This window comes from Camelina sativa, chromosome 7 (genome assembly GCF_030686135.1).
Source record: "Camelina sativa cultivar CO46 ecotype springtype chromosome 7, ASM3068613v1".
In the NCBI taxonomy this organism is placed as follows: domain Eukaryota; kingdom Viridiplantae; phylum Streptophyta; class Magnoliopsida; order Brassicales; family Brassicaceae; genus Camelina; species Camelina sativa.
Window position 1 is genome coordinate 233,759 of NC_141886.1, and position 16,931 is coordinate 250,689.

General features: G+C 34.2%; 3 protein-coding genes across 4 annotated transcripts; 2 read left to right on the forward strand and 1 right to left on the reverse strand.

Moving 5' to 3' along the window:
* The first annotated feature begins 1,647 nt into the window (after nt 1-1,647).
* On the forward strand, nt 1,648-5,722 carry LOC104699553 (type I inositol polyphosphate 5-phosphatase 4). Of its 2 annotated transcripts, none has more exons than XM_010414876.3 (11): nt 1,648-2,494; nt 2,589-2,679; nt 2,940-3,014; nt 3,104-3,200; nt 3,319-3,423; nt 3,512-4,085; nt 4,185-4,381; nt 4,480-4,588; nt 4,680-4,828; nt 4,921-5,231; nt 5,317-5,722. In XM_010414876.3, exons 1-10 carry the CDS (start codon nt 2,465-2,467, stop codon nt 5,135-5,137), a joined length of 1,644 nt encoding a protein of 547 aa, XP_010413178.2. In that variant the 5' UTR covers nt 1,648-2,464; the 3' UTR covers nt 5,138-5,231; nt 5,317-5,722. The 2 variants fall into 2 exon arrangements, with proteins under 2 accessions (XP_010413178.2, XP_010413179.2); XM_010414877.3 differs by having other exon boundaries at nt 3,515-4,085.
* Nucleotides 5,723-10,976: 5,254 nt separating this feature from the next.
* Nucleotides 10,977-11,728, reverse strand: LOC104699554 (FCS-Like Zinc finger 16-like). Its single transcript, XM_010414878.2, has 2 exons — nt 11,423-11,728; nt 10,977-11,294 (listed from the first exon to the last, which is right to left on the reverse strand). The coding sequence occupies exons 1-2, from the start codon at nt 11,638-11,640 to the stop codon at nt 11,120-11,122; spliced, it is 393 nt and encodes a 130-aa protein (XP_010413180.1). The 5' UTR covers nt 11,641-11,728; the 3' UTR covers nt 10,977-11,119.
* Nucleotides 11,729-14,626: 2,898 nt separating this feature from the next.
* Nucleotides 14,627-16,504, forward strand: LOC104699555 (F-box/kelch-repeat protein SKIP30). The gene is made up of 2 exons (XM_010414880.3): nt 14,627-14,894; nt 15,297-16,504. The coding sequence occupies exon 2, from the start codon at nt 15,312-15,314 to the stop codon at nt 16,347-16,349; it is 1,038 nt and encodes a 345-aa protein (XP_010413182.1). The 5' UTR covers nt 14,627-14,894; nt 15,297-15,311; the 3' UTR covers nt 16,350-16,504.
* The last annotated feature ends 427 nt before the right edge of the window (nt 16,505-16,931 follow it).

Here is a 16,931-nt window from a genome sequence, read left to right on the forward strand (position 1 = left end):
GTTAGCTCATATTGTATCTAACAAAAGTTAGCTCATATAGATTAATGTATAGCAATTCAATACTACAGTATAACTTTGTGTCTTCACTGTCTTGTGTTTAGACAAATATTTCTGGATGAGTCGAGACTCGAGAGTCTACCCAAACCGTAAGGCACAGTAATTTAAACCGATCTTATGTTCGTTCGTATAATTATATTATATATGTCACTAATAGGATATATGTAACATGACATTGTATTCTTGCAATGGCTAAGGGGGGATATTATACGTTTGAATGAGATGATGGTCCCTTAGACATTAGTCTAGATTATTGGGTCGTCAAAAGAAACCCCTCCTCCTTTCCACACAACAAAACTCAATTTTATAAAAATCTCACATTCTACTAAAAAGTGCCTTACAAATAAAAACGTGTTAATACCCTTTTATATGACCAAAAAAAAAAAAAAATGTATATTGTTGCTGTTAGCTCATATAGATTAATGTATAACTTTGTGTCTTCACTGTCTTGTGTTTAGACAAATATTTCTGGATGAGTCGATCTTATGTTCGTTTGTATAATTATTATATATGTCACTCATACGCTATATGTAACATGACATTGTATTCTTGCAATGGTTAAGGGGGATATTATACGTTTGAATGAGATGATGGTCCCTTAGACATTAGTCTAGATTATTGATTGGGTCGTCAAATTAAAAGAAACCCCTCCTCTTTTCCACACAACAAAACTCAATTTTATAAAAATCTCACATTTTACTAAAAAGTGCCTTCCAAATAAAATTTGGTAAACGTGTTAATGCCCTTTTTCTATGACAAAAAAAAAAAAAAAAAGAAAGAAAGTATATGAACCCAAAAAATATACTAAAGTGACATATGTTGTTGTTGTTGGTGTCTCCCGAAACCTAAAACTTCACCCTTTAAACTTGCATACATGTATGCATCAACCTTATTAGCTCACAAATCCACTCTCTCGATTTGCCATTAACTAATAAATAACTACTGCTACTACTACTAAATATATGTTGGCGACATATTCCCAAAAATTGAGATATCTCGTTTTTGTTTGTTGCGTTTGTTCGAATTGCCAAATCCGGGATTTGTATTTGCCATATGCAAAAATATGGAATGGAATAAATGAAAAGTGTCCATTTTTTTGTTTGTTGCCTAATATCATGGATGGATTGTGTACCTAATTAGGCGCATACTGTTTGATACCATATGTATGAAATATACTTGATTTGTGAATTTCTATAAAAGTGTGTAACATATTTTCTTGATTTACGATTTCACAATCTAAAAGAGTAAATGTTGAAAGAATTAGAAAAATGAAATAGTAGTAAAAAGTTGTAGAAGACTGAACATTAAAAAAAAAAAAGAAAAGGAAACATAATAATTGGAATTGGAGGCAGTAAACTAGTGAAATACTACCAAAAAAAATCAGAGCTTGGAGGAGGAGGATATGATATATATACCAAAATTAGTATTACCATAATAATAAGATAAATGAAACATATATTTATGGGAAGAAAATTAATAATATACGTCAAAAAAATCAATGAGAGAAATATGAAAACAAAAAAGTTTTGAGGGGAAACTGCAATAAATAACTATGGACTAGCAACTATCAAATTTATTTATTAGTAAAAAACAAATTGAAAAAAAAAAAATAATAATAAATGAGAAAGTTACGACCGGGTGGGTTAAAAAAAACCGGAAACAGTAAAAACGGGTACAAATCGGATTTATTAATTTTTTTTTTTTTTTTTTTTTTAAACGGATCGGACCCACAATTTTTAGTACTAAAAAGATGCAGAAGAAAGAAAGAGAAAGAGAAAGAAAGAAGAAGAAGAAGAAGAAGAGGGTCTGGAGAGAGACTATCGTATCGCAGTTTCATGATCCGTTTCCTTTTCTTCTTTAGAGAGAAAGAGCAAATACATTTCCAGGAAACAACAAGAAGAAGAAGAAGAGGAAAAACCGGGTTGTACCCGAATACCCATCTCTCTCTCTCTCTCTCTCTCTCTCTCTCCACCCGGATTCCAAAGTTGTTGTCTTTCGTTTGCCTCCCCTCTTCCCTCCTTCCCTTTCTTGTTCTTGGATTTGGCATCAAAGAGAGATAACAAAACAGCAAACCAACAACATCTCTCTCTCATCTTTCTCTCCACTTTGCTCTCTGTGCCCAGAAACAAGGGCTACCTTCCTTGTTTCTTTCTGCCTTGCTAGGATTTGCTACACTTACTAGATTCCCTAATCTACTATCTCCTCTCTGTTTTTTTTTTTTTTTTTTTTTAATAACAAGTGGCCTCTCACATTGACCTCTTTGTATTCTCATATAAATCGTCAACCATCTTTTTAGGGGGGAGGAGGGTGTGTGTGTGTGCTCTCCTTAGATATATTCAGTTTTAATTTTTTTTTTTTGAATCAGAAGAGATCTATCCATCTCTCTGTTGTATGAAGCTGAAGAACAATGGGTGATGGTCGCCTCAAGAAAAGCAAGGTTTCTTCATTTAATTTCTCTCTCTCTCTCTCTCTCTCAATTGACTTATGTTATTCTTCAATCATCTCTCTAAATTGACTATGATTATGCGCAGCTTTCATGGCCGAAAACATTGGTCAAGAAATGGCTAAACATCAAGAGCAAATTAGAAGACTTTTACGCTGACGACTTGTTCGACAGAGGAGGTAACTTACTAAGTACTAAACAACTCTCGGCCGGAATTGTTATTCTTATTAGGCTTTGTTTACTCTCTATATGTTTTTAAAAAAAAGTTAATACTAGTAAAAAGTTTTTGCTAACAGTAAGTAAGTAAATACTAGTGTGTCTTTTTCTTGTCTAGGAATGTGAGAATGAGAGAACACACAAACAGTGCTTTATATAACTCATCTTTTTTTATTATATATAAAGGAATACTTTTTTTTTTTTTTTTTTTTTAATTTTGCAGGTGAAAGTGGAGATAGGAGGAACAATGTCAGTGAAAGAGAGGAAGCATGTTCTGTCAACAAAAGCACCAAAACTGGTCTGTCACTATTCTGAATTATCCCCTCCCACTCATAACAAACCAAACCAATTTTTTTAAATGGTTTAATAAAGAAATTGGTTTTGCAGAGACGACTCATCCAAGCAAAAGGAATAGCGGAAGAGCCAGACGACGAAACAAACCCGAATTCGATCCACCACTTCCACTTGATAATTATCTTCTTAGGTGTCTTTGTTTTGTTTCTTTTATTTCTTCTTTGCTTGTTTCAACTTTTTTTTTTTTTTTTTGTTTGGGGAAATCTAACACACACATATTCTTTTTTTTTTTTTTACAAACCAAACAGAGTATTTACTGGTACATGGAATGTCGCCGGAAAATCTCCGCCGAGTAATTTAAATCTGGAGGATTGGCTTCACACTTCTCCTCCTTCCGACATTTACGTTCTCGGGTACCAATTATGTCTTATCAACTTCTACTATATAGTATCTCTACTCCATCACTCTCTCTGATTTTAGTTTTTTTTTTAATAAAAAAAGCAGGTTCCAAGAGATCGTTCCTTTGAACGCTGGCAACGTCTTAGGCACTGAGGACAACGGCCCCGCCAAGAAATGGGTCTCTCTCATCAGACGCACCTTAAACACTCTCCCCCTCGGTACCTGCCCTACTCCTTCCCCTGTTCCCCACCCGGTCGCCGAGCTCGACTCTGACTTCGAAGCTGCTCCTAACTCCTCCCTCTACCATCGCACCAGGAGCCTTAGGATGTGTGACACTTCTGCTTCATCCCTGCACCTTGACCTTAGGTTCAGCGTCTGTGACCGTTTCATGCCTGACGATTTCTACGACCACAGCTTCAGGTATTGCTCCTCTGACGACGACGAGCCAGATTCTCCTTCTCATCATTGTCACTATTCCCCTCTCTCGAGGACTGGGTCCTTTGTGGCAGACGAGAGGGACAAGGGAAGAGACAATTCCAAGTATTGTCTAGTCGCCAGTAAGCAGATGGTTGGGATCTTCTTGACCGTTTGGGTCAAGAGTGATCTAAGGGACAGTGTCAAGAACCTCAAAGTGTCTTGTGTTGGGAGAGGCTTGATGGGTTATCTTGGAAACAAGGTACTTTTCCAGATTCCTTGAGTTTTTTTTCTTCTATTAACCTCCCAAAATCCTCCAGCTTCTCTAAATAAAAAAGTTTGGATCTTTTTCAATCTGCAGGGCTCGATTTCGATAAGCATGTCCGTTCACCAGACGAGCTTCTGCTTTGTCTGCAGCCACTTGACATCTGGCCAGAAAGAAGGCGACGAGCTCAGAAGAAACTCTGATGTTTTGGAGATTCTAAGGAAAACCAGATTCCCTAGAGTGAACAACGCAGGCGACGACATGTCTGAACCCCAGACGATTTTAGAACACGAGTGAGTTATCATTAATAATGCCCCTCTTCACTTGTTTGATTCTTGCAATCAACTCAACAAGAAAAAAAACTTTTTTGTTGTGTGTGTGTGTTTTTCAGTCGGGTAATCTGGCTTGGAGACCTGAACTACCGTATAGCTCTTTCTTACCGGTCTGCAAAAGCCCTTGTCGAGATGAGAAATTGGAGAGCCTTGCTTGAGAAAGACCAGGTAGTTCTACATTCAGGCAACCTTTCAAAATCCCAAGAAGTTCAACCAATTATTGTTTTTATCTAAAGTGTCAGTTTTGTTGTTGTTACAGTTACGGATAGAACAACGAAAAGGTTGTGTCTTTGAAGGCTGGAACGAAGGGACTATCTATTTTCCACCCACTTACAAATACTCTAACAACTCAGATATATACGCGGGAGATGATCGGCTTCCCAAGGCCAAGAGACGGACTCCAGCATGGTTAGTATACTGGTTTCTCTAGTCCTCAGCAGCATGGAAACTTGATGGCATATATAAATACTGATAGTTTGATTTATCTTAACTGAATGAAGGTGTGATCGCATACTCTGGTACGGGAGTGGGCTTCATCAGCTGTCATATGTTCGAGGGGAATCAAGATTCTCGGATCACAGACCAGTCTACAGTTTGTTCTTTGTAGAGATTGAGTCGGTATGTAGAAACCGTATAAAGAAAAGCTCCAGTTACACCAGCTCTAGGATCGAAGTTGAGGAACTTCTTCCTCAGCGGTACGCATATAACCCGTACTGATTCATCATCATCGGTCCGACTCGTAAATCCATTTGAAGACAGATCCCGGAAGGAGGTCTCAATGTGTCTAAAGCCTGAACCAAAACAAAAAATGGTTGGTAAATAAATCTTTGATGATCATGGAATCTGTTAAGTTGTGTGTTTCTAATAATATCATCTCGTCTTGTGGGATTTTTCAGTAGTCGGAGGTTTGTGGTGGACTTTTGACATGCAGAGAGTCATGGAACAAAACGCAGATCTTCTTGGTCAAGATCTCTGTTTCTCGGGTTAGAACAGGACATGATTCGAGTGCAAAAAAAAGAAAGGAATAAGAGTAGTAATAAGGTCTACAGATATTCAGCAGATCAAATACATATATATATCTTTAGGATTATAGAGAATTGACCAGTTATTAGCTTCTTTTCAGACCACTAGTTTTCTTCTCTAGTAGTGTAGACGACACACTAGTAGTAGTGTAGGATTCGTCAAACTTGTGCATAAATGAATTATATATGTGTATGCTTGGGGATGTAAATTGTAAAATGGATTCTTTGTAAGGACCAATGGGTTTAAGATGATTGGAAAGTGCAGATTAGTTTATTATCAGTTTCATGTCCTAATAAGATTTTATCATCCTGCCTGTTGGATATGAGCTTTGCCCCAACATTCTAGGAAGCCCAAACAGAAGATTCTCAAGAAGTTTAGGGCCTAAAATCATGGATCTAGCCCATTTGGTCGCAGGGGCAAAATCGTCATTTCGCAGAGCAGACAGAAGGAACCCTAGTTCACTGGCCCACTATAAATACTAGATGTTTCTGTCAGAGCTGATCACGTTTTTTGGAGCAATTAGAGAGAAAAGAGCAATAATTTTCGTATTAACTCCGCTTAGCTCTTTGATTGTCATTTCCTGTAAACATTTCATTTCAATTCTACTTTACCAATTCCGATTTATCCCAAAGAATATTCGTATTATTTATATTGTCGATTTCATACAACTAACACTGCCCATAAACACCTATAAATTAGAACTTGAAAGTGAGAATTCAAAAAAGAGAAGTCAAACTCAGAAGTACTAATTATCGTTTGTACTTGTTGGATTCTACAAAGTGGCTTTTTTCTTTCCCTAAGTTTGAAAGATAATTAACTAATGTTATTTTCTTGTCACAAGAGTTGTTTGTATATACTAAACTTACAAAATGATTATTTAAGATTATAAAACTAAGAAAAATGTTTTAAACATCAGATTCTCTGAAACAAACCACCAACAAAGAATTTCTCCTAATTTATTTTGGAGTATATATTCTTCTGTCAACAATAATACTACATCTAAACGTATATATTTCCGTGCATTCCAATGTCCCTTTAATGAAAAGTAAATGAGGTCTTGTTGTACTTGTATGTATATCTAACAACAACGCGTCTGGAAAAAGCGAGTGAAGTAACGCAATTATATGATTGGGAGCTCTTCTACTCTCTCTCTCTCACTCTCTCTCTTGGATTTGTTGGGCCTTTAAAAGTTTACAAGATTACTCACCACGTGGGTAAACTTTATTTTACGAAATTTTGAACTCAGAGATTGTCTCCTTCACCACCCCCCCTCCCACACACACACGACACACCCCTCGGTTCAGTATCTTATCTATTCTACTAAATTGCTTTTGGCCGGAGCTCCATTTGGCTTTTTATATATTATCTTTATGAAATGATAACCGACGTACGGCTCAAAGATTCAAACACTGAAAATACGAAGAGGAAATACTAATTAATTATACCATGGTTTCTTACTAGTATTATCTTAACAAGAGACATAATATATATATATATATATATATATATATCCGACGGATAGATGTTTTGGTCGGGGAGGAACGGCGGAGGTTAGAGAGAGGCTAGGACTAACGCATATGCCACTCACTTTCACTGCCCATCCTCCTCCTTCCCTTATTTATTTCCTTTCTTGTCTTATTATTTAACATTTTCTTTTTCTGTAGTGGAATACAGAACTACGTCACGTATCAATATTATTATAATGTGAAATTGTGTTGCTTCTATATGGTTTCTCATGGGTCTAATATATAAATCGCCAAATGGATATGATGAGGAAGATCCTATTAAGTATTAACTAGATCACAACCACATGCTATGTCGTAACATTACTCGACCCTTTCTGGTAAAAGCATCATAGCATTCATTTTTCCACTTTGATCTCTACTTAGTCGCTTTCACTTTCTTTTAACCATCAACTCCATTTAACTTTACTTTTATAATCATTTATATTATAGTACATCGATCCATTCGATTACAACTAATATATGATTACTATTTGGAAGATAGTAACCAATACACTACTGATCAATACATATGATAACAACATGTAATTAGAAAGACCGTGACATAATAACTAATACACCCAACATAATTATATATAGGACTCTAGGCTTGTAGGTAAGTTTCATCATAGCAATTTAGATAACGATATTTGCATGTTATCACTCGAAGCTTCTAATAATTGTTTTCAGAAGAAGCACCATATCATTCATTTTTCCACTTGGATCTCTATTCGTCGCTTTCACTTTCTTTTAAGTTTTAACCATTATATATAAATATTTATTATACATCGATCCATTCGATTACAACTAATAATACACTGATCAAAGTGATCAATACATATGATAACAACATGTAATTAGAAAGACTGTGACGCATTAACTAATACACCCAACATAAATTATATATAGGACTCTAGGCTTGTAGGTAAGTTTCATCATAGCAATTTAGATAACGATATTTTCATGTTATCACTCGAAGCTTCTAATAATTGTTTTAATAACTTTAGTTATATATTAAAACGAATGATTGATTATTATCCTACGACCTGATCAGTGTTTGATTAATGTTGTTTTAATTTGTGTTTGATCACTTGTTTTTCTTGTCAGAGTATTGGATATGTTGTTATTGTTAATGACAATTATTTATATTGCTCTCTGTTATTTAAAAGCTCTCTTTTTTTGTCAACACCATCTATATATATTAGCTTTGTTATCAATCCTTTTTTATTTTCATAACAATCAGATTCATATATGATACATCTACCTCCATGTGAATCCCTGCCGATTGGGATTTGCGATTAAATCAATCATAAAGTAGAAAACACACACAAAGTAAAGGCTCTTCAAATTGATTGTTCGTCAAGTTGGTCACAACTTATAGCATACAATTTTGACTCTTGGACGCTTGCAGTGACACTGATAGGCAGTAGGTTATATTGGCGATAAAAAAATGTATTTATATACACCGGTGGGTGAGTACTGATTAATGGAAACTTAAAATAATTCATGTAATTACAAGTTTAAATTGTTGGCAGCACACACTATATATATGTTATTATATTATATATACTTTAGTTAAGATTTAAGAACAAGTCGCAAATCTCATGGTAGGAAAATGCGGGGACAATGTTGATATGAACCTTCACAAAACACGATTTGACAGGTTTCCCTTTTCTAATCTAAAAAAAAAAAGATAGATAATCATTTAGAACAATTCTGAATGAAGATTGATCTTTATCAAATATGAGTTTGATGACTTTCCCAAGTTGATCTTTTATCTAGAAAAATTAGACCTGTTTTCTGTTCCTATCAAAAGAGATGCATATATATAGTTGTAAGATTAGCTTCAAAAAAAGTTTATGAAAATAAAAAATCATTCTTTTATGTTAGGTGAAGCAACAAAATATACAATTAGAGAAATTAAGATATATAAATATTTTTTTTAAAATAGTGTGGTTTTATATATTTTATGTATAATATTGCCTTGGTCGAAGTCGAAGAGAAGTTTTGAAGTGCCATTCCACGTGGAGATGAAGCTCAACGTCAGCGTCTGCAAGAGACGTTGACGTCAGTTGATATAGAACTTGCATGTAAACTGAATGGGGAGTAGTCGAGAACAAGTAAGATGCGACGTGTATGTCTCTTTTTTACATATTTGTGAGCCAGTACAAAATGACACCGTATCACTAGTAATAAAACAGACTCAATTTGAAATACGGGGAGTGGTCTGAGAACAAGTGAGATGCAAACGTGTATTTATACTTATAAATTAATATAATATTCTTAAACATATTACAATTATAAAAACTTATAAATTAACATTTAAATTACTTACTTATATAAAAGCAATTGTATACTTATAAATTAATATAATATTCTTAAACATATTACAATTATAAAAATTTATAAATTAACATTTAAATTGCTTCCTTATATAAATGAAATATTTTTTTTTTCCATAAAATCTCGTCCAATCACATGAAGCCACGTCAAATAAGAACTGGGCTTAGATCAGTTCTACATCAAGAACTAAAAAAAGTGTTCTAAGCCACTATTCATTATTTTTATAATTTTTTTGGGCTAAAAACACCCTTAGTGTTCTCCCATTAATGATGGCTTAACAAACTAGCGAGCTACTGTATTAATAAAGAGAACGTGGCATTTTATAGAGAATAGATATATATATATATATATATATAATATATATGTAGAATACAGCTTTTGGGTATTGAAATTGACCAACGAACTAACTAATTATACTTTTGAAAGATATATAGAAGTAAAATGGCAGAGAAGAGGTCAGAGTCGTGCATGCGTCATAGAATTGATCCAACCTTTTTTTGTCAAAAGATACATACAACAGCAAACATTATTACAGTTATAATTAAGAGATTACCATAACAAGTAAGATAAATAAAACAGCAAACATTATGACGTCACCTTCTCTATTCAATTGCCTCGACGTTTGCTTATGTTCCAAGTTTCCTGTCAGTGCCTAGTAATTAAACTACGTCAGATGAGGTCATTTGCCTATAATTTAAGGGAATCTAACTGCACCCACACGAGAGGCCTAAACAATGATACGGTCCAACACTTTTTTCTTTTTTTTTTGGAAGCCAATTAATTGAATTCTTGGATTTTTTGTCACTAAAATAAGCTAAGCAAGAAAGGGATATTATATTGGCTATCGTCATAGCTCCAAATAACGGGAAATAACGCCATGATTCTGGCAATTTTGCCTTTTTTATATAAGAATCTAGGATATTCTTTCATCAAATAATATATCCTTACCATATTCAATACCAGCAAAGGCTATTTTTCTCCAAAATTCGAATAACACGCATTTAACAGCCAAAGATTTAGAGGCGAAGAAATAAATGTTAATTACGCGGTTCCAGCTTTAATTTGTTTACTGCAAAAACTGTATAATCTTTTTAGCCTCAAAGAAAATTAATTTTGGTATAAAGACGGGCCAAATGTTCCAACACGGTCGCAAAGGACTTCAAGGTAGGGCTGATAAATAGATATATAGGTTAATTACAAGTTTCGCTTAGTGCTTAGGAATTTCGTGGGAGAAGCGTTGGAATGATAGGGCTCAATCTTAGATTATAAGCCAACGATCAACGATGCCTCTTTTCACACATATTTGTATCTATGGAGTCCAATACATACACGGCCCATTCATAAGCGTTCTTCTTCTGTTTTTGAATCTCTTTATGTTCAGTTAGTCAGAGAGTCATAATCATAAACAAAGCACGCGACACATAAAAATTAAAGTGGCATTTTAAAGCCTCTGTGAATGAATTCACGAGACGACCAAAAGACTCATTAAACAAACGCCCAAGACTTTATGATTAATAAAATGTAAAATCAGAGGCTGTCACGGCTCAAATACACTAAAGAAAACACCCTCCTTGTACACCATCAATTGGTTTGTTCAAACACTTAAAGAAAAGAGAGTAGTACGTAGCTAGTCCTAGAGAAAAAAAAATGAGAAAGTTGACCGACACAGATGTAATAATAATGCCGATGCCAACTTGGAGAGTGAGTGGTAAGCCAATAAATTCCCCCTAAAAAAAACGAGACAATATAATGGGCTTGGTGCACTCATCTCCATCTACACTGATGAAACAATTGATCATGTACACGTACATAGCATCATCATCACTGCATATCATATATAAAAGCGTGATGATGATGATGATGACGCAGTGATCCTGTCCAAGGCTTCATCATTGGACGTTCTTCTTCCCTTCTTAGGGTTTACTTTACGTCGAGGAAATTCCATAAAGATGTCGCATGCCATCTGTTTCGCTCTGCATTCTTTGGAACAGAATGCCCCCAAGTAGCTGCATCAAATCAAGATTCTAATCGGAGTGAAGATCCTCTCGACTATCATGTCATTTCCACGATGGAGTAAATTATATAGTATAATCGCGGAAATTAAGAATGGAAACAATGAAGTAGTAGTACTGACCCGTACATGAAAACGTCCTGGTCGGGACGTAGGCTCTTCTTGCAGAAACGGCAGAGGTCAAGAAAGTTGCTGAGGTGAACCTGATCGGCAGCCGCCATATCTCTCTGATCAGGCAACCAATCAGAAAGGGCGGCGGTGTGAGTATCACCAGGATGCTTATCGGAGAAGCTCGGGGCTCGCGGTCTCTTGCTCGGAACAAGAAGATCTGTCGCCGTCATAGCTGATTTGGTTGGTGGTGGGTGTGTGATGAGAGATCTCGACTGCAACAACCAAAATTAGGGTTTTTGGGAGCTTTCTGCCAAAGTTTTCTCCAACCGTGTGTAGTATATAAAGGCACTGTAGATGTGAACCAATCAGAATCCAAAGAGTAGACGCGTCAGCAAATTAATTGGGTGCGATTCTCTGCGCCCAGGTGTACGACTACCCACGTGGTATATTTTTTTGTCAAGATTTCTTACCTTTTTCTATTAATGGGCTTTTCTTGGAGCGAGCCAGGCCTGTGTATGTATAGGAGGAGGGAATGAATCAAGCTCCACGTCTCCCATTTTTATTGATGATGATTATATTATATGCATTCATTTTCCAAGTTTTATTCTTTTTCTTTTTTCTTTCTATATTTTTTTTTGTTTTATTTTATGTTAGTATATTTAGCGGTGGTAATTATATATATAAAAGTAAAGTTTTGGTCTCTCTTTATTGGTTGATTTTCATTTAATACTTTTTAAATTTTTTATTTGATTTCTAATTGTTTAATTGCTTTAAATAATATTTAAGATCCAATTAACACAATACATTTAATTCATACATTAAAATAAATTATAGCTGAAAATAAAATAAATTATGCATTAATCATATTCCACCACTCAATATTATTCAAACACAATAAATAATATTTGTAACTCCAATAATTCTAAATGTAATCTTGCATCAATTTTTATCATATAAATAAGCATTGACTCATTCTCTCATATTGACATTTTTTACTTTCTCATTTTCACATTCTCTCATTCTCTTCCACAATTTCTCAAATCATTTTTTTTTTTATGTTTTCAATTTCTTATTTTTGTTGTATGGGTTACAAAAAACCAAATGATATATCATTGTAAATTTTTAATGCTAAATTTTAATTTTAGAAACTACATAATATATATATATATATATATATTTTACATTGTTTTTATATTTAAAGATTCATCTTCATTATCTAATTTAGATTATCATCTTATAAGTAATCATTCTCTCCTCCTCTCTCACCAATATCAAATGTTGTTATATATAATATGTGTTGTAAGAGTTTGATTCTATATTTTAATTTAGAAAGTATTATATATAATTAACATTGTTTTCAATTTTTATTTTATTTATATAAAAATAAAATCTTTCTTTTATATTTCTTGCCTTTCTAATCTATTCATATTTATTTTTAAAATTTCCATAGCTAAATTTAAATTCACATATGTTGGTTTTAACAAAAAATCAAGTTTATTTGAGAATCTGTTTTAAAGGTTTATCTTCATTATCTATTTTAGATTAGCATCTTATAAATCATTATTTTAAAATACCATTTAACTAAATGCTCTAAAGATGAAATCATTAGTATGAAATCTAGCACTATAAATTATATTGATGAGTGAAAAACAAAACAAAAAACAAAAGGATTGGAGTTATTCTTGGGGTTTTAAAAAATCTTTAGATTGAAGTTCAAATAATTAAAAAAAAAAACTAATTTAGTTTGTCACTTCAAAAGTAATATTTTCAATTTGGAATATTATGTGTGAGTGTTGAGTTATATCAACAAAACAATCAAAAAGTGTAAGTTTAAATTTTGATTGAGCCACTTGGTATTCCTTTTCTTTTAAGTCAAAAATAAATTAAAATATTTATTTATAATTAATCCACTTTTAAAGGCATTTAACTCCATTTAACTCAAATGTAACTCCTACCCAATAATTTTACATTCATTCCTCCAACTAATATATTTATCTTTCAAGAAAAAATGTTTTTGGTAAAATTTTAATATTTTTTAATTATTTTAATTGCTTTAAACTTTGAAATGAGGAATATTCTATATACAATAATTTTATACGTATACTAAATTTTTTGATAATTTTATTTGATTCAATTTTACTATACTACAGTATTATGTTTACATGGTCATTAAGAAAAAATCTTTAAATCAATGTTTAACCTCTATAAAACATGATCATAAACATAGATTCTCTCTTATTAGGAAAATGTTTAAATTTCTATATTATTATTTATATTAATATAGCTAATCAATTTGTAATAATTTTTTGTAGAATTGGTTAATTTTTTATTTATAAAAAAGTTTATATATTTTAAATTTTGTATAATAAATAACCATACTAAAAAATTGTTGACAGGAGTGTTATTTTGAGAAATTGCTATAAATTTTTTTGAGATTCATACATTAGTATAACTTTTTTGAGATTATACATTAGTAAAACAATATTTTAGTTTAAGAAAATTTAAGAAATATAATCAAAACTATTATGCATACAACCACGCATTGCGTGGACTAATTACCTAGTGAATTGTAATGTTTATGTCAATTTTCAAATTCTAATTAATAATAATATTCAAAAGATCATATGTAGTATATGTTGACTTTATTTTATATAGGTTTGACTAATCACTAAACCAGAATTGGACTTCCAAATATTACTATAGTAGTAACCAACGAAGTTAAAAACTAAATAGCATATATTGAAATGAAAAAGATGAAATATATAACGGATTATTATTTAATCAAAACAAAACAAAAATTTACATCCAATAATAATAGCATACTGCATTGTGTGGGATGTTTATGTCAAATTGTCAATGAAGGGTTATAAAAGAAAACCCAATATCACTATAGGAGTAAAAAAAGTAAAATGGTACAAGAAAGGAAATGTTTGATAAGATGGACAGTAATTGAGATTTATGAGACAATACAATATAATATGTTGATTTGGGAGAAAGCGTATACAAAATGACAAATGTACCGGATCTCAGGAATATCCCAATTGGACATTCGTTTTCTTTGTATTTCGCAATCTTTGTAACTTTTCTCAAGTCAAAGTGTTAATTAACCTCCTCAAGAATGTGTGTATCAAAAGATAATAATAATAATGTTGAATGAAAGGAACCCCAAAGAAAAAAACAGAAATATTAAATAAAATATCTTAATACTACTAAAACACAAAAGGATTATATTAAAAAAAAAAAGAAAAAGAAAAAAATGGAATGCAAAAACGACGTAGCTTCATCCATGAAAAGAACAAGTTGTTCTTCCTTTGCTTGGTTTGTTTGGTTGCATATGAGCCTCCTCGTTCCGTTTTGTAAATTGGGATTGGATTTTGTATTCTCCTCCTCGGAATCGCCTCTCTCCCTCTCCGGCAAATTCATTATCTGACTCTTTCCTCCGACATCATCATCTCCCTCGTCTTCGTTGAGGCTTCTTCTTCAGGTAAATATATATCCTCCCAATCGGGTTCTCGTATATCGGGTGGGTTACTACGTTGTGCGTCTTTGTTCTTCGATCTTTTTCCTCTCTGTAATTGCCTCTTATGTTTTCACTTCTCTCTCTCTCTGTTGCATTGGATTCGCTTCTCAATGCTCTCTCTCTCTGGTCCAATCTTGATCTCAAATTTTTAGGGTTTTCTTCTTTCTCAATCCAATTTTATTTGATGTGTGTGATTGATTATGATTATGATGGCGCAGTGACGGTGAAATAAAGAACAAAAAAGATTCGCCCTTTGAGAAAAAAAAAAAGCTTTACTTCACATCACCGTTTCAGTCTTTTACTTTGCCTTCAAATTTCTTGAATCTGAATTGATGACCAAATCAATTTCTATGTATCTGTTTTCAGATTCTGTAAACAACAATGTCTGGCCTGCTCGATGGAATCCCTGACGCTGTTGCTCTTAGATGTCTTGCCTATGTGCCACTTGACCTTCATCCCAATTTAGAACTTGTCTCTCGCTCCTGGCGTGCAGCTATTCGCAGCGATGAGCTCTTCAGGGTCCGCAAAGAGCTCCGATCTTCTGAGCATCTCCTCTGCGTCTGTGCCTTCGATCCTGAGAACGTTTGGCAAGTCTACAGCCCCAACTGCGATCGCTGGCTCACTCTCCCTCTCCTCCCTTCCAGTATCCGCCACCTTGCCCATTTCGGTGCTGTCACCACTTCCGGTATGCTCTTTGTCTTGGGCGGGGGCAGCGACGCTGTCGATCCCCTTACCGGTGATCACGACGGTACCTTCGCTACCGATGAGGTCTGGTCTTACGACTTTGTACAGAGACGCTGGACTCCTCGCGCTTCAATGCTCGTTCCCCGTGCTATGTTTGCCTGTTGTGTTCTTGACGGCAAGATTGTTGTTGCTGGCGGGTTCACCACTTGCAGGAAGTCCATATCTGGAGCTGAGATGTATGATCCTGATCATGACCTCTGGACTTCGATCCCGGATCTCCACCGGACGCATAACTCTGCCTGCTCGGGTCTTGTGGTTAATGGGAAAGTTCACGTTTTGCACAAAGGCTTATCGACCGTGCAGGTTCTTGAGAGCTTTAAACTCGGATGGGCTGTGAAAGACTACGGCTGGCCGCAAGGTCCGATGGCTGTTGCTGAGGACGTGCTTTACGTGATGAGCCACGGGCTGGTGTTCAAGCAAGAAGGTGACACGTGGAAGATGATTGCGTCTGCCTCAGAGTTTAAGCGGAGGATTGGAATGGCCATGACGAGTTTGAGTGAGGAGGTACTGATCGTAGGAGGAGTGATTGGACCTGATAGGCTCAACTGGGACATCAAGCCCTTATCAGACGTAGACGCTTTGACGGTTGGGAGTGATCGTCCAGCGTGGCGGAAGGTGGCGCCGATGACAAGGTGTCGTGGGACGATCCTTGGCTGCACACAGTTGACAATATGATGTGATCATCCTTCTTTCAAGATGACATCTTTCTGTTTTGTATGTCTTTTGATTTTCTTCGTGTTTGTTAAATGTTTTTTATTGTTTTTGTTGAGACAGGTAAACAACGAATAGCTCTAGTAAGTAGATTTTGAGAAAAAAAAATATTATCCAAACATACCATTTGTTATATTTTCAAATACATCTTACCATGACACATAATACAGTTAGCCTGATTTTGTGTTAATATCCTTCTCTAAACAAATCCTACTCCTATATACGATGATGATCAAAAAAAATATTTTGTTCTAAAAATAAATAAATCAATCCATGTTTTATAGATTTTGTAATTGGCCTTTTATAGTAAGGTTACAAATCATTGATTGGGCTATACAGGTCGGGGTGTTATCAGGTTGTGTCTCTCTACATGTTGCTCGTTTTATTTCGGTGTTGGGCTTAAACAATCAAAAAGAGCAATGTGGGTTTAAGCTCTGATACAGTTTTTTGTAGAATTTATATATATATATATATATATTTTTTCGTAATATTAAGTGTAATGATTCGGATTACGACATGTTGACAAAGACGCAATGATATAAGAAA